This window comes from Otolemur garnettii, unplaced genomic scaffold (assembly GCF_000181295.1).
Source record: "Otolemur garnettii isolate 467f Iridium unplaced genomic scaffold, OtoGar3 scaffold00249, whole genome shotgun sequence".
Taxonomy (NCBI): Eukaryota; Metazoa; Chordata; class Mammalia; order Primates; family Galagidae; genus Otolemur; species Otolemur garnettii.
Window position 1 is genome coordinate 409723 of NW_003852644.1, and position 21960 is coordinate 431682.

General features: G+C 55.8%; 1 protein-coding gene across 4 annotated transcripts; it reads left to right on the forward strand.

The window, feature by feature from the left end:
* Positions 1-10928: 10928 nt before the first annotated feature.
* DUSP9 (dual specificity phosphatase 9) lies at positions 10929-19923 on the forward strand. Of its 4 annotated transcripts, XM_023508479.1 has the most exons (6): positions 11945-11976; positions 13243-13331; positions 15361-15685; positions 16212-16613; positions 17730-18185; positions 18497-19923. In XM_023508479.1, the coding sequence occupies exons 4-6, from the start codon at positions 16247-16249 to the stop codon at positions 18820-18822; spliced, it is 1149 nt and encodes a 382-aa protein (XP_023364247.1). In that variant the 5' UTR covers positions 11945-11976; positions 13243-13331; positions 15361-15685; positions 16212-16246; the 3' UTR covers positions 18823-19923. The 4 variants fall into 4 exon arrangements, with proteins under 4 accessions (XP_003802580.1, XP_023364247.1, XP_023364246.1 ...); XM_023508478.1 differs by lacking the exon at positions 11945-11976 and having other exon boundaries at positions 12959-13331; positions 18589-18733; XM_012813227.2 differs by lacking the exon at positions 11945-11976 and having other exon boundaries at positions 12962-13331.
* The last annotated feature ends 2037 nt before the right edge of the window (positions 19924-21960 follow it).

A 21960-nucleotide genomic window follows, 5' to 3' on the forward strand; every position in this document is an offset into this window, starting at 1 on the left:
GAAATCATACAGTGTGTTTTCTGACCACAATAGAATCAAACTAGAAATCGATAACACAAATATAAGCAAAAAATCTCCAAATACCAGGAAACTAAAAAAACACACTTCTAAATAACGCATGAGTCAAAGAAAAAGTCTAAAGGAAAAACTTTATAAATACACTGAAATAAATGAAAATAAAACCACAGCATAGCAAGGTTGTGGGATGCAGCTAAGACAGTCCTGAGAGGAATATTCATAGCACAAAAAGAAAGACAGTTTCTCTCCCTAAACCAGAATCAATTTCTCAGAGGTAGGTTGGTGCCCAGGAGAGGGTTGGCAAGTTGCTTGACTCACTCAATCAACTATGTCTGCTCAGGTGCAAAGCTTAACTGACATACTCTGAAAGAATATAAATTAGACAGCTGAGAGACTATTTCCCTGCACCTAGATTTAAAATCAGGTGAGTTGAACTGAGCTCTGGGTCTAACTCACTCTGGCCAAATTAGTCAGAGAAAGTCAGTCACATGCCCAGCCAGCACCTGGGGGAGTGACCAGCACTTGAGAAGCTTACTTCACTGTCTGTGAAATGTGATGAATCTACCTCACAGCGAGATTTTAGAATTAAATGATCTAACATATAAGACAGCGTTTGAAAATACTAAAGGTCTGGTAGTTTGCTAGAGCTGCTATAACAAAATACCACACACAGGGTAGCTTAAAACAATACTTACTCTTCCCCATTTCCAAGGCTCCAGTGAAGACTCTGCTGGTTTGCTGGTGACCTTTGGTGTTCTTGGGCTTGTAGGTCTCTACCACGTGGGATGGTCTCTGTGCATGCCCATGCCCCAATTTCCCCTTTTAGTCATAATGCATTAGGGGCCACTCCATGCCAGGACAGCCTCATCTTAACTCATTACATCTACAAAGGCCATTTCCTGAAACAGTCACATTTACAGGGACTGGAAGTTGGGATTTCAACATACAAATTTGGGAGGGGGCACACAATTCAATCCATAATGAGCACTCTCCTACTGTTCTATTAGAACTTGTGTCATTTTATTATTGTGCCTTTGTTAGCTGCAGCCATGCTGCACCATACGTCTCAACCGTGGCTTCCATGTGGACACATGTGACTGCTGGTTCCAGTTCTGTGCACCAGCCTGCTCTGCAGCACACACGGCAAGCCCAGGCCCCTAGAAAACGGCCAGCTTCATCACCACATCCATCCCCATCCCATTGAGGGCTTGGACAGCCCTGAGAGTCTGCCTGGCATGTCTTTGGGGCTGTCCAACAGATCCTATACAGTCACCTGGGCACCCAGTCCCTCACAGAGGTATACTCTACCTGTCTTGCTCCTCCCAGATGACAAACACTTGTTCACACAAGGTTTCAGTTTCCTTAGTAACCAAGGCCTGCAGCCGACTGGTCACAGAACCTGCAGCAGAGGTGTCCCAGGACAATGCGATGACATGGCAGCCGGTGCTTCTCCTGCCCCTGCCCTCTTTCTCCTCCAGTACATGCCAATCCAGCACCTGGGGGAGGAGCAAACAGTCTTGAGCCAAGCCAGCTGAGGGCCAGCCCAGCTGTGGTGAGCACACATTCAGCTCTCTGAGACAGCTCACAGCCACCTGGAGAGCCAAGGCTAGAGAGGGCAAGTCTGAGACTGGGCCAGGAAGGCCAGAGGGGTCTCCAAGAAAGGTCTAGGGTATGTTCTGGCAAGAAGACTGGCTGAAACAAAGGCTCAGGTGGGGACAACGGTATAGACCCAAGCATGCTACCTGGAGTAGAAGTGGGGACATGGGCAAGTGAAGAGCTATGAGAACGGAGGCACATGAGAACACAGGAGAGGACTCAAAGGCATCTGGGCCCACCTCAGGCATTTGAGGTCCTCACCCAGATGCAGGACAAGCCCACATGATGGTGCCAACAATGTGTGGGAGTGTGAAGACTCCTGAGCCGATCCAGGTGATGAGACAGCTGCCACCCAGTACAGGACAGTGGGATATCCCTCAAGTGTCACCATGGGCAGGGATCTCCTAGAGGCAGGCCTAGTTCTCAGACCTCTCTGCACTGCGAAGGTCTGAATGGGGTCATGCAGCCAGTACAGCTTGACATGGTTCCCTCAGGAAACATCTGTGGAGTAACTGGAATACTCAGGCCCGATGCCAGGCATGCCAGGGCATGGAGGCATATGCAGCATCTGTGCCCTCCCAGTTGGTCAGGTGCAGAAAGAGGGAAGCCCCAATGACACAGGGGAGGGAAGCAGAGTGATAGCTGAGGGAAGTGACCAGTGCTATGAGACCAAAGTGGGGAAGGGGAGTGCACCCTATGCCCCTGGGCTCTGAGCCAAGAAGCAGCCTGATGAGACAAGCAAGGACCATGTCCCGTGCAGGGCCTAGGAGCTTCCTGGAGGGGATAGGGCTCCAGCAGAGGCAGGAGGACAGTAACATGGGCTTCGAGTCTCCCCTCAGTGTATCCTCCAGCTCCTCCTCTGGGTCCTCCTCCCTGCCCTGTGTGCTCAGGTCAGAGGGCCAGTGAGGCCCAGCTGGGGAGGGGGCAGCGGGCGGGATAGCCGCCAAAGGTACCCCCCAGGGATGGTGCTGGGAGAGCACCTGTGGCTGGAGACCAGGACCAGTAGGATTCTCTCACCCTCTCCGCCCTCCCCTGGGGAGACCTGAGCCTGCCCTCCCATGATTGTGCTGGAGTTCTGCTTCCTCCTGCAGGAAAGGGTGAGGGGTGTCGGGGGCCTTCTGCAGCCAGTCCACACACATTATGAGGCACTGCCCCAGAGCCAGGCTATTCTCAAAGCCCTAGAGACAGATGCCAACATGACATGGCCCTCTCCTCCAAATGTTCTCTCTGCTCCAAGAAGCAGCCTCACAGCCAAGGGCTGCAGTGGTCTAGGGCTGGTAGGACACAGCCGTCCTGTGTTGCATGGCCCCCCAAAAGAGAAGATGGCATGCCAGGTGCCAGTGCAGGTGGAGTCAAGGCTTGAAAAATAAGTGTGCCCTTGCCAGGCACATGTGGAGGGGCATGTGTGGTAAGGGGATACAGGCACAACAGCAAAGATTTTAATGAGTGTATCATGTATGTTTAGACATGAATTTTGTGGAAAGCAGAGGGAGGATTATAGTGGCCACAGAATGTGACCTTATTTAGAATAAGTCAAGGGAACAGGCGACTTCCAGGTGCATTCTGGGAACTGCTAGCAGTGAGCTAGGCATATGGGCTTGGAGAGAAAGGGAAGGAAGGCCAGAGGTGAGCAGGAGTGGATCACTCAGCCCCACAAGTTGGCCTTTGTCCTTTAGGCAGTGAGGCCCACTGAAGGGCATGGAGGGGAGGGCTGCAGTGTCTGCTTAGGGACAGCTGCCCTGGCCTCAGTGTGGAGGAGGGGTAGACAGGGACCTAAGGTATGTGCAAGCTCTTTGGGTGATAAAGCCACCAGAATCTGAAATTAGAGGGGTAATGAAAAGAGAAATTGAGGGCACCCCCTGAGTTTGGGGTGCAGAGGGAGGACAGCGAGCTCACTTTTAGACACATTGCATCTGAAGTGCCATGGAGCAGCCAGAGATGTCAATGGCTGCTGGCAGTTGGAGCTCTGGGTGTGGCACCCAGAAAGACCGATGTCACAGTCACCACACAGGAGAGGAGCTGAGCTCATCCTGCAGGGTGTATGGAGAGAGACAAGAAGAGGGTCTGGGTCCTGCGAAAGATTAGAGACAAATGGCCAGAGTGATGGGAAACAGACCAGGAATGTGGTGGGCACAGAGCGAGTGGTGTCCAGAGGTGACTCACAGAGGAAGAGCAAGACAGGAGCATATTGATAAATATGGCAGATAGTGTGGGAAAGGGAACACAAGTGCAGACAGGGTCAAGGGCACAAGTGGAGAAGCTAACTCAGGATAGGAAAGCCCCCAGCCTGGGAACCTGGGCTCCAGGTGACAAGGAGATGCTGCTGAGATGCTCCACATGTGGGTGGTAAAACCCAGCCCACCCCATGTCCTGGACTGCCTGCCCCGACTGCTCGCAGTGATCAGCCATCATGAGCCCCACAGCTGGAGGTAGGTGGGAGGAAGAGGCTTGAAGGCCCTGGAGTTTGACAGGAGGGTAGAGTCACATTTGGAAGCCAGCACCTTGGGAAGCAAGGTGATGCCACTAACCCAGGAAGGAAGAAGGACAGGCAAGCCAAAAGGGGCTCTCTACTCAGAAGGCACAGAATGGCCCAGGAGGGTTTGGAGATGTTCAGAGGCATTTAGAGAGCTGTCTGGGAGGACAGGATGGAGGACTCATGCAGACTCCAGGCTGGTGACTGGAGGGTGGGAGTCAGTAATGCAGAGAGACAAAGGATGGGAACTGCGGGGAAGGGACAGACTTGGCTAAGAAGAAGAGGATGTCTGGGCACCACAGTTCCCCCTGGGAATCCCAAAGGATGTCTGGGAAGCCACACAGGGGAAAAGACCTGGTATGGGCACTAGACAATGGTGTGGGTGAAGAAGTGTCCTCAGGCATGTATGTGAGAGCAGCAGCCTTGCTCTGGGACCTCAGTGGGCCTCAGTGAGCAAGAGCAATGTCAGCAAGATGGTGGAACAGAAGGTCTCAATGCTCATCCTCCTATAGTAGCAATGAAAACAATGAATAAACAACTACATACAGACAGAAACAGGATAGCAGTGGGCCAAGGACCTACAAATCCTGTTCTTCCAGGTCTCTGAGCAAAACAAGAAGTGGCAAGGGCTGTCCCTAGCTATGAGGACACAAAAGACCCTTCAGAGGGCAAGCAGAGGGTTTCTGGCCAGTGGCCAGCCTCCTCCCAGGACCTGAGCCTCTACTGTGGCTTTCTTGGGCTCCTTGAGGTTCAGGCAGGGGCTGGCCCTAAAGGAAGGGATTCCCAGCATGCACGTGAGGTTACTGGGCTGCTCACAGTGCAGCAGGCCTGGGGCTCCCCAGACTGAGAGCCTCCATGTCGGACCTCCAGGTCTGGGCTTGTGCACAGGTCAGGGCTGTACCAAGCTCCTAAAGAAACCTCCACTGGAGCACAATTTAGATGGGGGTGGGGGCACAACCAACCACACAGCAGGGATGGGTGGACAGTGGACAGGGCCCAGCTGGGGCCCAGCCCTGTCCTCAAATGCCAGGGAGGCTGCAGGGCTGAGCTGGTCAGCTGCACATGTCCCTCTGACTGGACTCGCTGCTGGTGGGGTTGCAAGGAGGCTGCTCTGTGGCTGCTGCTTGGATCCCACTAGCAATGGGGCCTCCATCCTCCAGGCAGCCAGTCCCAAGCTGCCTGCTCTGACAAATGGGGAGTCCTCCTAGGCGTATAGCCTTGGAGATCCCACTCTAGACCCCCTACTTTCAATGAGAACAGCAGTCCAGGCCAAAGGTGCCATGAGAAGGCCTGGTACCAAGGTCTGGACATCTGGGCTTTGCAGGTAGACTGAACTCTGTGTCACCCTATCCCGTTTCAGCCATGGTCCTATACCATTTCAGCCATGGCATCTCTCCCTGCAGCTTAAGGTGCAGTGAATGGTAAGTCTCTAGCCACTGGTCCAGGTGGTGACAGCAGAGTGGCCAGGACTGACTGACTAACTCCCAGAGCCCCTCTATTTTAATGAAATGGCATCAGGCACACAGTGGATGGAGATAGAAGAGGTCAGAGCTGAAAACAGCTACTCCTCATCTACAGGAAGGACAGTAAGAGCCCATGCAAGGCTGTGCACTTGACTCCAAGCAGGGGATCTTGGTTTACCCCTATGCACCCATGTGGATGACACTGATTCCTTGAGTGTCACTTCTACCCCATCCTGCCCTTCCTCCTCCTCCCTGGCCTCCTTTCTGCCCAGGAGCTGGCCCTGAGGGGTGGGCAGGTCACACAGCAGCATCTGCACTGCTCTCCTCACCCGCTGTGAGGATGCAAATCAGTTAGCAACGTGGGAAGCAGGTACTGAGGGGTAATAGCTACTCTCTAAATTTAGATGAGAAACGTCCCCATGGAGTTGGCAGGAATATCCTGAGCTTTCCCCGTGGCAAGCCTCTCAGGCAGGAAAATGGGGGGCAGCAAGAGCCTGGGGGTGGGGACTGTGGGCCTAGGAGAAGTGACAGAGGAGAAGGCCCTCCTCCAGGTCAGATTAAATGCACTTTGGAGCCACAGCCTGGGACTTCACCCTAGTGGGGGGTTGCCCACACTCAAGGATGGCACCGGCCCTGTCTGCAATTGAGATTTGCCCATTTGGATTGGATTCACAGTCCCCTTGCAACCAAGAGCCGAAGGGAGCTGCCTCCTTCCTTGCTCTGGCTGGGCAGGTGGGCTTACTGGGACAGAGGCCCCTGCCCCCAAGTCTATAAAGAAGAATGACTAAAGGTCCTGAGACAGAGGGAAGTCCCCTTTGTACAGGCTGCAAATTGGCTGGTGGAGGGTGTCGCTCTGGCCTTGGCTCCTCACTTGTTAGTTTTGGGGGGGGCCTCTATGTGCCTCAGTTTCTCCATCTATAAGGTCTTCTTAAGCTGCCAGGAGAGTTTGGTGAGAGCACAGGGCACCCTGTGTGCCAATGACAGTGCTGAGAATGAAGAGACCAACATCTGTCCCCAGAGGTACTCTTCTCACTATCCAAGGGGCCTGCATGAAAGGAAGCCAGTCCTGAAGTTTGCAAGCTGCCAGTTCAAAACCTTGGAGACAGCCATGCTCAAAGTACAACCAGGGTGTAGGGAGGCTTAGCTGAGTTTGTGACAATGGGGTGGCAGGGACCCACCCTGAGTCTCTTTCCTGGACACACATATCACAGTCAGCTCTGACTCCTTGCATGGATGCTGACTCCTGTCATGCACGGTTCTGGCTCTTGCTCCAGCTTCACCACTGATGACTGCAGAGCCTTGGGCAAGTAGTGGTGGTGGGTGGGTGAGGTGCCAAGCCTGAGAGGCAGGCCAAGGTGGGGGTGCTGGGGGAGAGGGGAGCCAATAGGCAGGTGCTATGACAAATAGGGCAGAGGCAGGGGCCCCCTGAGGAATGTCAGAACAGCTTACCACCTGTCCACCCCACAGACATCTAGGACAAAGAGAGGTGGTAGTGAGTCCCTGCCTAGACCCCACCATGGTTTCCCATGCTGAGACAGCCTGACAGGAGAAGCATGTCCCTGGAGAGGGAGAGACACAGAGATTTAGCCAGAAAGGCAGGTGAGCCACTCACAGAGGCCTTCCTCCTAGGCCAGGCAGAGCAATGGACTGGGACCCCAGCAGGGAAGCTGAGCAGTCTGTGTACATCCTGGGAATCCTCAATCTCTCTGTCCCCATTTGTTACCCTTCTCTTCCCTGGCCCCACTCAACCCTCAGCTTCCCTTGGCCAAGTCGGAAAGTCATCTGCTCCTTCTGCTTCCACACACCTCCCTTTGCCTGTCCAGCCAATGTGTGTGGGCAGCTGGCTGTCCCCGGTAAAAGGATTATATCATTTGTAATGTACATCCAGACACATGCGCACTGCCTCTTGGGAGACTAACACAAGGAGATGGAGCCTGTGCTGCTGGCCAGGGGCCGGGTTGGGGGGTGTTGTTAGAACCAGATTGTTAAACCTGAGAACTACTGAAATGTGGGTTCTGATGGCTCTTGAGGTCCTGGCCCCCACAAATTGATCACTGCACAGGCTGGCTTTCTCTGCCCTGCCTTCCCCTCCCTTCTCTCTGGCCTCCTTCTGTCCCTGTCTGGTGCTTACACTCCCAAGGGCTTAGCTGCTCTAGGCTCACCTACCTTTGACCCAACCTGCAAGTGCAGATTTAGGGCCTACCATGGGGCCATTTTGTTTCAAATCTCTTTGGCATGGCCCTATTAAGAGCTGCTGCGGGCAGATAGGGTGCTTCTGAACAGTCTTCTAGAATGTGCTCTCAAAGGCATGGCAACTGGTAGGGAGATGCGTCTGGTAGATGCTGGCTGAACTTTTCAGATCTGGGAATGGCATACAGGGAGGAGCTGGAACTTCAGCACCCAGGGAGGTGGTTGTCATGTGAGCAGATGGCTTCTGTGGTAGATACTGCTCTCTGTAGGACCCAATGGCTACCCAGAAAAGTCTCGGGTGTACATTTGTCAAGTGCCAGGTCGCCCAGATGAGAGCAGGTTTCTGGATAGGGGACAGGCACCAAGGTGAGTGAGATGAGCAGAAGAGGCACTTCAACAGTGAAGTGGTGCTGGCAGAACCCCAGGGCAGACAGGAGCTTTCACAGCCAACTAGTTTGGAGACCCTGGGCCAAGCCTTGAGGAGGGCACCTGGCTTCTGGCAGGACTCTGCCAACCCCTGTGCCAGGTGTGAGGCTTTGATGGCCTCTCTCCCAAACCTCACTAGCCTGGAGAATGTCCCAGAATCCTGACCAAAAAAAAAAAAAGTGCCCCTTAACAGGTACTGATGTGCTCAGCCAAAGGCCCACCATGTCAGAGTGGCAGACCTGGGCCCGCCATTAGTGGCATCGCCAGGCTTAAGGCCTCTGTGCTTCCAGCAAGGCCCAGCTTCCCAGACCCTCCATCTCGTCTAGGGCTGGCAGTTCCTGAGCAACTTTCCAGGTCTTTGGGGAGCACCTGTAAAAGTTCAGGAGGGCAAGGAGTCTGGGTAGGAAACAAAATGGCCACTTCCCAAGAGCCATCTCCAAGGTGGGGAAAGGAAGGCAGACAGTGGCCTGCTGGTGGCCCTGAGCTAGTACTGAGTGCCTTGGGGTTTGGGGTGGAAAGGGGGGCATGAAACAGATTCAGGGGCAGGGGCACAGAGGAGAGGGTGAGGGCTGAAGCTGACCTGCCACCTCATCCTAAGATTTCCGTCACAAGCATACAGGACCTGGGCAGATGCACCTGGCTGCTCCAGAGTTTTAGGACCAGCTGTGCCCTTGATTTTGTGACAGGAACTTACACTTGCTGAAGTCACCTTCAAGAAGTTTCTGCATTTTATTCTCTAGCCTCTGGGAATAAGGAGGGACACCCTGTTTCAGAGGCAGAGCAGGCCCATGTGTTAAAGCTCCCAGCACATCTTTGACAGGACATCTCCTGGCCATTTGCTTTCTCTCTTCTTGCAATGGGTGAGTCTTGTTTCTTGCAAAGCAGAGGTGCTGTGGGAGGGTTGGGTGGGAGCTTTGCAGGGGTGAGGGGCAGCACTATTCAATCCAAATGTTTCTCTCCCCCATCCTTTCAGCCCTGAGTCACTAAAGCGCATGATGGTGGGAGAAGGGTAGTTATCCAACATTTTTCTAGAAACTCCTCTGAGTCAGCTCACCAAGTCTTTGCCAGAGTCAACTGAGTGCCCAGGCCATGCCACAGCTGCTCTGCTTTCTCTCCAAACAGGAAGACTACCCAGGGGTCTTGTTGACAAGCCAGCCCCATCTTTTTAGAACATTTTTCATCATCTGTCCATTTCTTAGAAATGGTCTCATACAACTGGCAGTGGGGAGCATCAAAGAAGCACAGGGGCCAGCGGCAGGGACCTGCACATAGTCTCATATCCTGGCCTGCATGGTGTTCGTTTGGCTAGTCCAAGCTCAAGTCTGGAGAGTGTGGCTCCCTGATGCTGAAGAGGTGGGCCCAGTGGGTGCTGCCCACAGTACAGATCCAAAAGGCCCAGGGTCCAGAGCAGAGCTCACAGCCTCCACTTAGTGGGGTGGGCTGAGCTGCTGCTGAGGCTGAAAAGGCAAAGCAGAGCAGCGAGGCCCAAGAACAGGGTGGGCCTGCCACGCTGGTGGCAGTAGAACCTTCCCAAGCTCATAGATCATGGCTTGGAACTGCAGCAAAGCCAGAAAGGCCCATGGAAATCACATGATCCATAATGTACAGACTAGGAAGTTGAGGCCCAGAGTTGGGACAGCAACTGGGACTCCAGAGGCAAAGCTGCTGCCCTCCTCTCTTCTCCAGGAGTAATGACTCAGGTTGATGCAGTGCTGCCGTAGACATGGCCAGACAGCCAGGCCTGCCTTGGCTGCACCATCCATGTAGCGGCTGCTGGCATCCCAGCCCTGCCTGGCCTCCCCATATTCTGCTCTCCCTGAGCCAAGAAACCAGCCCTCCACAGCCCATGGCCTCCACTCTCAGCTTCTCCCCACTGCAGGCAGGAGCCTGGCTGCCCACTTCTTGCCAGGAAGGCAGGGTCAATGCCTCTGTTCACTTTCTGCTCTCCCCCTCTCCCACAGCATCCAGCCAGGCCTGGCCCTGTGGGCTTCTCTATTCAGCCAGCCTGAGCCCCAACCAGCCTTGTCACCATATTATTGCATAACCACCAGGATACCACTGCCTCAGTTTCCCTGGCTGTAGCATGGGAACCATCTTCTCTGACTTCCAGAACTAGAGTAAGGATAAAATGAGGTTCTTCACAGGAATGCTTGTGACCTTTGCTACAGAGGAAGCAAACGGGACATGGTGACAGTACCCTATTCCCACTAGCTCCCAGCCCCTCCCCTAACGTCCGGCTCTACCTCTCCTGGATACTGAGGCTGAAAAGCTATTACTATTAGCCAAAATGATAGGAGACAGTGCAGGGGGACCTGGGGGAGTTGAGGCATTTGCAGCGCTGTTAGACAGACATTATACCGTTCCCAGTGTGGGAGTGGCCCCCAGGTCCACCCTGTGCCAGGTCCGTGATGGGCCTCTTCGCTGGGGTACCAATGTAAACTCTGCGATGCAACGCCCGCTCCCCCAGGCCCAGCCTAGGTCAGGTCTTCCCACCCCGTTCCCGCGCCCCAAGCTCGGAGGCCCTCACGTAGCAGCGCTGTTGAGGGGCATACACCGCAGGGCGCGTGGGGCAGGACAGGCGCACAGGGCAGAGGCTAGCAGGTGGGAAGAAGGGGGCGGGGGCGTGGGAGACGTTAGGCAGGCCGCGGTCCCTCCCCGCTTCCTCCCTGCGTGCGGCGGACGACATTGCCCCTCCTGGGCAGGGGGCGGAGAAGACCAGAGGGAAGGAGGCGGTGGCAGAGGCTGAGGAGGCGGTGGCGGAGGCGGGATTTGGAGTTTCCCTCCGCAGCAGCAGCGGCGGCGGCCCCTCAGCTCCAGGCGAGGCCGCCGCCTGGGGCTCCGGTAGCGTTCGGCGGCGGCAGAGGCGCTTCCCGCCGCCTAAGCTTCGGAAACTTCCCGGCCGCGACGCACAGAGCCAGCGCAGTGAACGGAGCGCAGCGGAGGTGAGCAAAGCACGCGGCTCCTCGGGGCCCCCACCCTACCCCACCCCCATCTGGTCTGGCCGCCCCCAGACGTGAGCTCCTACACTGTGCACCCCCAAAGTCCTGCCAACGCATGCCTCACAAGGCCAACACACGCACCCCTGTGAAACCCATTCGGTCATGTCACCACACACCCCCGCACCCCGCCCGTACCCCTCCGGTGTCCGCTGTCACTTACATGGTGTACACAAACCACGCACCACAGACCCTGTTCCCTATAGTTCACACACTAGTAGCCCCTAACCTACCGTTCAACACTGTCCCCAACTCACGCCAATATCCATCTCAGACCGGGCCACGCCCCAGTACACACCCGGCGCGCACACGCTTCCAGCCCATCTCTGCTATACCTGCACTAACCTAGCGCCCCCCACCAGGCCCCCATCAACTCACGGTTTCCATGTGCCCATTCTAAACACCCTACCCACCTTCCCAGCCCAGAGACGCTGCTGTCCGCCCACCCCAGAGCAGAGTGAAGTCCCAACACAAACCCCACACCCAACACCGCTCGCTCTCTACTCCCCAGCATGCTCACACACCTGCTGGATCCCACGCTCCCCAGCATCCTGCCCCGCCCCCACTGTAAATCCCCTCCGACACCCCCAGCCCATCCATGAGTCCCTCCCACCACTCCCCCTCCCAACACCTGGCACGCGGGCTCTAGAGGCTGCAGCATTTGGTGGCATCCCTGCCAGGCACCTCTGGCTCTCCTTTGGCAGCGGCTCACCAGCCTGGGCCCCCAGGTGCCTATCTAAACAGACCTTGAGACTCCCTGGCGACTGAGTTGGCTTCTTCCCTAAAGGAATAAAGAAGGCACTTTGGGCCCAAGGTAGGGTACTTAAGATGTGGAGGGGGGCGGGGAGGAAGCAGAGAGAGGCACTGAAATGGAGCCGCGGCGCAGGTGGGACCACAGGGGCGCCAGTGGCCGTCATGCACGTAGTAGGTCGGCTCCTTGAGAGCTGGGGTCCACGTACACTGTGTGCCCGTCTGCGTGTATTGGAGAGGGCTGTGTGTGCACGTGTGCTTGTGCGTGTCTGGAGCTGGGGGAGGAGTGCCTGATCGGCAGAAGGAAAAAGCAGGAGAAGCACCCTCCTGGGCTCCTTCAGGCAACAACTGGTTTCATTCATTCATGCCTTTGTTAACAAGCATTTCTTCCGTGAGCACCGGGCAAGTGCCAGGCCCTGCACTGGGGGCTGGGGCCAGCTTGGGGCCGGGCACACACCCATTCCTGCCTTGGAGGAACTCCCAGTCCCGCGAGGAGACCAACCAGGAAAAGCAGAAAGCCATCCCCAGCGGAAAGTGGATTTGGTGGAAAAGACACTGGGTTTGGCAGAAACGCAGTCGCTGGGAGTTGTGCTCCTGGCCATGTGACCGGGCCGCAACTGCCGAAATCCTGCCACTCGGCCCGGCGGGAACGGTGCATTTCGGGGGGGTGGTGAGGGAAGGCGAGGAAGGTGGGCCGCCGTGCTCAGGAGGCTCCCGGGACCGGAGGGCGCACACCGCGAGCGCTGGGCCTGCGGGCGGCGGCGTCCCCGAGGCCTCCAGGGGGGCGCTGCCTCTGCCAGGCGGAGGCCGGGGGCGCCCAGTGGGGGCGGGGGCGGCGGGCACAACGCCCACCCTGCGGCGAGCAGCGAGCGCGCGGCCTAGCTCCGCCCGCCGGAGGGAGCCAAGCGAGGCCTGGGCGCGCGGCGCTGCACCCCCAGCACGGAGCACAGCCAGCCCCAGGAGCTGCCGCGGGGCGGGGCCAGCACCCAGAGCAGACGCTGCAGGGGGCCTGAGTGGGGCGGGCCGGGCAAGGATGGGGGGGGCGGGGGTGTTGGCTGCTCTGAGCCCTGCAGTGCGGAGGTGGCAACAGGTTCCCGTTTGTCCTGTTGCTGGCGCTGCCGGTGCTGCAGGCGCTGCGCATTGAGCACTGTCGAGAATGACCCCTCATCCCCTACTCCCCAGTTCTTTCCCTGGTGAGAGGGCTTGCCAGTGCGGGTACGGGTAGGGTGCAGGGGAGCCACTCCTCAGTCTTCCCCTTCCTACACCATGGCGTTGGCTGCCTGGCTTTCCCCATCCTCCACTCCAGCCCAGCTCCCTTCACTTCCTCCAGGCAGCCTTCTCCAGAGAGCAGCGCAGCCCCCTCAGGAGCTCCTGTCTCTCTGGGTTGTCATCCTCCTCAGTGACACTGAGACAAGACAGGTGGGTTACGGCCACTCCTGCTCCCTGACTGCCATAGCCCTGTGCCACTCTTACTATGCACAGCGAGGCTGGCACATTTCAGAACCTGCGTGCTCAGAGGCTCTGCCCCAGGAGCACACTAAGAAAGAGGGGAGTGAAGCATAGAGAAGGGAGGCTTACAGGCTGGCCCTGATACAGGAAGGCTGCCTGGAGGAGGGCACCTCGGAGGGCATGAAGAGTGAGCAGAATCTGGGCAGGTGGCCTGGGGTCATGTCCACAGAGCAAGAAGAAAAGGAAGTGCATAGCCCAGGTGCTCAGAGCCACTGGTTGCAAGCCTTGGGACTCATCCTAGAGTCAGGGATGTGGTGGGGTGTGGCCAAAGACCAGCCTTCTGCCAGAGTCCTAAGAGTCCCACATTGATGGGCCATTGTGGAAGAGGGAAGGAGAAGAGCAAACTGGAGGCCCCTTGGAGGTGACCTAGGTTTCTGTAGCCTTTACTGTTCCTCTTACCATTCCCGCCTCCACTTTCTCATCTTAATCTATGGTTCACGAGAGGAGTTTTCAACAGACATATGACAGACTGGACTTGATTTTTCTAAATGCTGGACTTCTAAGTTGCTTTGCATTTTTCACTCCTGAGAAAAATAGTTTGTGGTGCCTATCCCCATGTACATAGTTTTGCTTTCTTTTACTTTAGTTCCTTAGAGTAAAATTCCTGAAGTGGGCAAAGGGTTTGGATTTTTTTTCCTAGTCTTGATATTGTCAGATTAATTTCCAAAAGGGGCGATACCAGTATGCAATCCTCCAGCACCAGAGTAGCATGGTTTCGCAGCAACCTTGCCAACACTGAGTGTCCTCATTTTGAGAACATTTCACTAATGTAGTAGGTGGGATGTGTTACCTTGTTTGCAGTTGTTACCTTGTTTCTTAAATTTGCTTTCCGTCCACGCCTGAGGTTGAACCTTCTCCCAAATATTTTTTACCTGGTTGCACTCCCTCCTTCATGCAGTATGCAATCTTTTCGGGTTCCTTGCTCATTTATTTACCAGGGTCTTAACCTTTCGATTAATTTGTATGAGTTTTATCTTATCTGTTGTACATTTTTCCTTCAACACTGTTATTCGCTTTTGCTGAGCTTTAAGCAGAGAAGGGACATTTAGCCACATCGGCTTTTTAGAAACCTCCCCCAACCCCATTTCATTGTCTCAGCACTTATCATACCTGATAGCTTGTCTGCCCTCCTTGCTGATTGTTGATCTGTCCTGCTAGACTGGAAACAGTGGGCAAGTAGGGGCTTTGTGTGTCCTATCTGTTCATTGTCCTCTGCCCACAGAGGCCAAGGTGGGAGGCCACCAGCCTTTGTTGAATCAGTGGCATTCTGGCACAGGGCAGGGTGGAGGGCAGACTGTTTTGGAAGATGTGATGATGACCTAGCCAGGAGCTGGTGAATGTGAGCACTTGCCAGTCCAGGGGACAGAGGGGAAAGCACAGATGTGAGGGATATCTAAGTAGAAACTACTTCCCTCCAGATTGATCTGTTGAGGCTGATTAAGAGAAGGACGCAAAGGGAGGAGCCAGGGGTGACTCGGAGCTCCTGCGTGCCTTTGGCTAGGCTTGTGCAAATGAAAGGGTGAGGATGCCCAGGAGCTGCCCTCTGCCTGCCTAGCCCCCCAGTCAGCCTTGAACAGAGCTCTAGGTTGAAGGCAACAGTAGGTTTCTGATCCTGCTTCCTCCTCCCCTCCATGATTTCAGTGGTATCCCCTGGTAGCTCAAAGTGGTGGCTGTGATGAGCCCATTATACAGATGGGGCCTCTGAAGTCCAGGCAGAGGATAAGATGGTCCAGGATCCCCGGGTTAGTTGGGTTGGAGGAACTTCTGGAGCAAGGACCCAGGCTCTTGTCCTCACTCCTCCCCCTGCCTTCAGGGCCCAGGCTCGCGCCGGCCAGGGTAGCTACAACTGGTCCCCTGCTGGGCCCCTGACCTGCCCTTGGCCTCTGCCCCGACCCTGTCCCTCCTGAGTGGAAGCCCCAGCTCAGCTTGCTACTCACAGGTCCCACCCGATGCTTTCGCTAGCACCCGTTGGCTCACCGGCTCCCCGAGCCCGCCCTGTCGCCCCGCCCCGCCCCGCCCCTCTGAGCTGCAACTCCATGTCCGAAGGCAGAGGCTTCGAAGGTGGAAGCTGAGTCCGGCTGCCAACAAGCAGCCGGCGCTCGGGCGGCGCGGGGCCCGGAGCTCGGCTTCCACGTGCGAGCTTGCCCCGCCCCCTCCCGGCGGCCGCGCCTGGGGACTCTCTGCCCACGGACAGCGCCTTGCCGTGGCAGTGGCCGTGGCCGGGACGTCTACGAGCGGCCGGCCGCCGCCGGATCGCGCTCCAGGTCTCTCTCCTTTTATTCTCTCCGGGGAGGAAGGGGGTGTCAGGGCAGGGTCGGCTCAATGAGGGCTCGCCAAGGCCCATCACCTTGGCGCCACCACTGTTCTCCGGCCCACCTGGCCACGAGGGACATCCAGACCTTGAACACCCCCCACCTTCACACTCACACACCCCCAAAGTGGGAAGCTTGAAATTGGAGAGTTATCACGTCAGGGCGAGATAGAAGCCGAAAGAGGGTGTGGAGGGCGGTGGCCTTGGGGCGCCCGAGGACGAGCCCTCTTCGGGGAGACCCCTCACGTTTCCCTTCCCACGGGCACTCGACTGGCTGCCTCGGGTGTTTTTCCCGGGGCGCCCTTCTGCCGGTCCTCATTGCGGGAGGAGCGCGAGAAAAGAAGCAGGCGGTAGAGGGGTGTCCCTGCGGGACCCTGGGCGCCAGCTCAGGGACACGAGGCTGGCTTCACGTCTTGCACCTAGGTTCCGGGCTGGGCAGAAGAGTCCAGCTCACGCCGCGCGCTTCCCTCTCTCCGCAGCGCCCTCGGCCCGACGTGCAGGCAGCCGCGCGCCCATGGAGGGCCTGGGCCGCTCGTGCCTGTGGCTCCGCCGGGAACTGTCGCCCCCACGGCCGCAGTTGCTGCTCCTGGACTGCCGCAGTCGCGAGCTGTACGAGTCGGCACGCATCGGCGGGGCTCTGAGCGTGGCCCTGCCGGCGCTGCTGCTGCGCCGCCTGCGGAGTGGGAGCCTGTCGGTGCGCGCGCTCCTTCCCGGGCCGCCGCTGCAGCCGCCGCCGCCCGCCCCGGTGCTCCTGTACGACCAGGGCGGGGGTCGGCGCCGGCGCGGGGAGGCGGAGGCCGAGGAGTGGGAGGCTGAGTCGGTGCTGGGCACGCTGCTACAGAAGCTTCGGGAGGAAGGCTACCTGGCCTACTACCTCCAGGGTAGGTGTGGGCGGCCAGAGCCAGCCAGGGGAGGATCCGCCCCTAGGGAGGCAGAGCCATGCCCTGCCAGGAGAAATGCGATTAATTTAACCTTGGGCAAGGCTCACCTCATTTCCTCTACAGGGGAGGTGAGACTGCCTCCCCTGCTAATCCACCAGGCTGTTTTTGAGGGAGGAGAGCCTGAGTATGATCTCTGGCAAGTCCTTCATCCTTGGAAGCCCTAGTTTCTGAGTCTGGAAAATGGGAGGAATTGGACAGACCTAGTTCACAGACCTAGTTCACAGGCTACTCAAGAACAAAGTACCAAGCATGGGCTCCTCAGTGTCCCCTTGATGGTATCTCCCCTCCCACAGCTGCTGACCACAGTAGGGACCTACCTTCCACTCCCACATCCACAGTCCTGGCAGGGCTGGGGGTGAGTCAAGGGAAAGCTGAGCCAAATGCCACCCCTGAGGAGTCCAGGGCAGAGAGAGGGTTTCCATGAACCTATAGAGTCAGCTGTCGCCAAGAAAGGTCATTACGCTGTACTGGGGATATATAATACATAAAAGTGTCAGGTTTCCAGGTTCACCCCCAGCCCAGAGAAATAATGCTACCTATAGATTAGAGAGATACTGGCATCTTGGGACTTTAGAACCATTCAAGTAGAATATCACATTCTCTGCCACACTCCCCATTTCTTGGAGTCCCACTTCATCTCTGACAGTGCTGATATCCCTGACAGGAGACACCTAGGCAGAGAAGTGCCATCTGAACCCTTCCTCTTGTTTAACTGATGGCTGCTGTCCATCCTGAGGCTGCTAGTAGTACATCAAGACTCTGCTGAGCCCTCATACCTGCCCCAGCCCAGCCCTGGGGATGTAAGATCCTCTTGGGTGGCATTGCATGGGGGTGTTTGCCATACGAAGGAGTGGCCAGCAGTGCTGAGCGTGGGTACCCACAATCTTCCACATGTGGCCACCAGTATAGCTCAAGCTGCTGGCTTTTGTGTTCCCTTTGCGGACATCTGCAACCTCCCTGAGTTGTCTAGGGTAGGGTCAGCTCCCTATCCGAAGCCAGGGGCATTTGGCTTTCCAGGAGACCAGGTCACCAGGACCCGCTCCCTCTCCTCCACAGGTGGCTTCAGCCGTTTCCAGGCCGAGTGTCCTCACTTGTGTGAGACCAGCCTCAATGGCCGTGCTGGCTTGAGCATGGCCCCAGTGCTAAGCCCAGTGCCTGTGGTGGGGCTAGGTGGCCTGTGCCTGGGCTCTGACTGCTCTGATGTGGAATCTGAAGCTGACCGCGACTCCATGAGCTGTGGCCTGGATTCAGAGGGTGCCACACCCCCACCAGCAGGGCTGCTGCCATCTTTCCCTGTCCAGATCCTGCCCAACCTCTACCTGGGTAGTGCCCGGGATTCGGCCAATTTGGAAAGCTTGGCCAAGCTGGGCATCCGCTACATCCTCAATGTCACCCCCAACCTCCCTAACCTCTTTGAGAAGAATGGCGACTTTCACTACAAGCAGATCCCCATCTCTGACCACTGGAGCCAGAACTTGTCCCAGTTCTTTCCAGAGGCCATTGCATTCATTGGTGAGTCGGCTTGCCCTCCCTTCTGACCTCTCCACCCTCAGGCCAGGCTCCTGCCTCTCCCATTTCTCCATCCTCTCCCTCATGACAGTTCCTCCCAGGCTTGGCTGCCATCCTCAGAGCCCAGAGCCAGGATAGCACCTGTGGGGAGGGGTGGGGGAAAAACGGGGGAGGGTAAATCTGAGGCAGCTCCTGGAGGCTGCTGGGGAAACCAGCAGGGCAGCCTGACTCAGAGGGCAGGGCGAGGGCTTTGGAAGGCTTTGCCTCCCTCACGATGGCCCTCGGGGTCTCCCCACCCTGCCTGCCCCACCTAGATGAGGCCTTGTCCCAGAACTGCGGGGTGCTCGTCCACTGCCTGGCAGGGGTCAGCCGCTCTGTCACTGTCACCATGGCCTACCTCATGCAGAAGCTTCACCTCTCGCTCAACGATGCCTACGACCTGGTCAAGAGGAAGAAGTCTAACATCTCCCCCAACTTCAACTTTATGGGGCAGCTGCTGGACTTCGAGCGCAGCCTGCGTCTGGAGGAGCGACGCGCCCGGGAGCAGGGCAGCGGGGGCCAGGAGTCCTCCACGCGCGACCCGCCCTCCTTCTTCACCACCCCCCCGGGCGACGGCATCTTCCAGCTGGACCCCAGCTAAGGCCCCCCGCGGGGCCCAGTGGGCGTTCCCGACGACGGGCGGCAGCGGGGGCGGGGGTGGGGGAGCACGCAATACCTCACCCGGCTGCGGAGGGAGGTGGGAGCCCGAGCGCGTGCCCGCCCTGCCCGCTCGAGACATCCTCGGGAATCCTGCGAAACGTGCCTATAGGCCGGGCCAGGGCCGCTGGCCTGACCCATGCCCTCAGGCGGGCGGGACCACGCTCCAGAACCTGCCTCTTCTGCGACTGTTACTTTTTTCTTTGGGGGGTGGGGTGGGGATTCCTTATCCGAGGGACTATTCCAGGTGGCTACCTGTTCCCCGGCCCAGGCCCAGGCCCTGGGTGCTCCGCCAGCTTGGCTGGGCCCTGGGCCTCTCTGCGGTTCCCCCTTCAGGAAGGGTGTGTGCCACTTTGTTTGCCACAGGGACTGGTTTCCAGTCCCTTCCCTGTCCCCAAATGGCCGCTTGGGGAGAGGAGAGCGCCACCACCACCAGTGCAGTCACCGCTGCTTCTCTGCCAAGGGCTTGGGTCCTTTTGGGGTTGGGGACCTTCCAAGGGATGTGGACCCAAAGGTGGAATGGCCACCAGGCATCCATGGCCTGGGAGCACTGGGCAGGTTCCCAGCCACACATCTGGCTCCCTGACTGTTTTTTTTTCTTCTTCCCCCAGATGTCTTGACCAGATCTCTGGCGCTCTTTGTGACTGAGGGTGGTCAAACTGCCACAGGAGGAGATAGGGTCTCAGAGTGAGAGCCTAGAAGGGGGAAGGGAAGAAGACGACCTTGATATTACTGCTGCAGGGCCCACACAGCCTCTCTTGGTTTGGGGGGCAAGGAAGGGGTCAAGCTGCAGACATACAGTCATTATTGCAGTCCACACCCCTGTGAACAGCAGGGGTGTGTGTGTGTGTGTGTGTGTGTGTACATGTTGGCACTCACACGCATGCTAGCCCACTTACACCCAGCCCAGGGTTGACAGTCCTTGACATGGTGACAGGATCGTCTTGGCCGGAGGAGGGGCTGTGCTTGTTTGTTTTTGTAATCCTCATCACAGTTGCTTTCTTTAATTGTTCCTCTCAAATAAATGGTTTATTTAAGATACTGAGCAAAGAGGGAAGCTGCCTCATGTGTGCCTTGGTAGGTTTTGGGACAGTGAGGAAGGAGGCTCTCACACTCTCTCACCTGCCCACCAGTGAAGAGAGCAAGGGACTCAAGTTCTACCCTACTCCCCACACCATGTTATCATTTGTCATCCGATGCTAGAACTGCCCATAAGCCCAACCGAGTTGCTGTTCATTCACTATCCATTTGAGGGCCACTCTGTGCTAGGGATTAGGCACAGTATTGGTCCTCCAGCATAGAGTCCCACATGCTTGGAGCTGGCGTTCTGGAGAGGAAGAAACAGTAGGTGCAGTGAATTAGAAAGTTCTGTGGTGTGTATACACCACCACAGACCCAGAATTGGCAGTGGAATTGGGCAGCTGGTCCTCAGATACCACATAGGGTCAGACTCCAGACCGGCTGCATGCAGGACCCAAGCTGGGGAGGGATATGGGCAGGCTTACATGTCTGAGTGTGTGTCTCTCTGACACTGTGGAATATGGGCTGCAAAGGCCCAGACTCGAGGCAGAAAGAGCCCTGTGCAGACCATTGGGCCACCTAAAGCAATAGATAGGACCTCCATCACGCCTCAACTTGGGATACTGCCAATACCTTCTCCACACCATAGCTGGAAAGGTCTCTAAAGCTGTGATTCTCCACCATGGAGACACAGCAGAGCGGGAGGACAGCTGGAGGGTGGTGGGAGAAGTTGTGGCCCAACAACATAGTGGAGGCTTTGCAAGTAAGCTGGGCCAGATAGCCAGAGAAACCCTCCTGGTCCAAAACCCCTAAAGTGTGGGCTGAAATCTAAAAACGTGAGGGAACCACTAACCTCGTAGGAAAATAAGGGGAAGGCTCTGATGTAAGAAGTGGTGAGGATCCTTGAGTTCAAAGGAGTGAACCAGCCCCAGGCCTAGCCCAGAGCCCAGGAGCATCTCCTATGTCCCAAGTCAGGAGACTCCACAAGGAATGCAGCCCCATCAACACCTTGATTTTAGTCCAGTGAAGTCTATTTTGGATTTCCGACCTCCAGAAATAGAATAAGTCTGTGTTGTTTAGAACCACTAAATTTGTGGTAATTTGTTATAGCAGCAACAAAACTACTAGGTGATCTAGCAAAAAAAAAAAAAAAAAAAAAGTCAAAGAAAGAGATGAGGATGTGTGCCTACCTCAGATCTCCCCCCAAGAATTTATATCCACAAGCTGAAATTTTTTCTTAGAGTATCCGAGGCATAAAGTAGTAGATGCTCCAGAATTTTTCTCTTGCAACAGTGATCATGTTGTAGGGGGGAGAGGCCCCTGAATTTGTCTTGAAACTGCATTTGATTATCTTACAAACAGATTTTACTTAACTTGTGACACCCAATAAAAATAACAAAGTTTAAAACATTAGGAAAATAAATTGTTTTAAAGTTCTAAATGAAGTGGTCCAGAAGTAGTGTTGCCCCAGAGTGCCCTGCAGAAGCAGACATAAATCTCCTATTTTAACCATAGGCCTCAAAAAATTCCTATAGAAAATTCTAAAATATGTAATTTTTAAAAATCACAAAAGTTATAAGGAAGTAAGCCAGTATGAGTGAGAAAAATGTAAACATATAAATTTAAGTATCAATCCTGCAAAGACAGCATATTTTGAAATTATATGACATAGAAGATAAAAGTAGTATAATCCATATGCTTAAAGAAATGAAAGTACAACAAAAGAACAAACGAATATAAAATGATCAGACTCTTGAAAAAAGACCAAATGGAACTTCTAGAAATTAAAAATATACAATTGAAATTGGAGATTCAAGCTATGGGTTAAGTAGCATATTAAACATAGCCAAAGAAAGAAATAGTGAACTGGAAGATGAATTTAAGAAAATTGCCCTGGCTTGGTGCCCGTAGCACAGTAGTTATGGTGCCAGCCACATATACCGAGGGTGGCAGGTTTCAACCCAGCCCCAGCCAGCTAAACAACAATGACAACTGCAACAAAAAATAGCCGGGCATTGTGGCAGGCGCCTGTAGTCCCAGCTACTTGGGAGGCTGAGGCAAG

Excerpts from the sequence above, each read along its gene's own strand:
- DUSP9 (XM_012813227.2), top strand. The coding sequence starts at position 13,179 with ATGGCGTTGGCTGCCTGGCTTTCCCCATCCTCCACTCCAGCCCAGCTC. Across the intron at positions 15,686-16,211 it reads GCCGCCGGATCGCGCTCCAG|CGCCCTCGGCCCGACGTGCA; the intron begins GTCTCTCTCCTT and ends CTCTCTCCGCAG. Across the intron at positions 16,614-17,729 it reads CCTGGCCTACTACCTCCAGG|GTGGCTTCAGCCGTTTCCAG; the intron begins GTAGGTGTGGGC and ends TCTCCTCCACAG.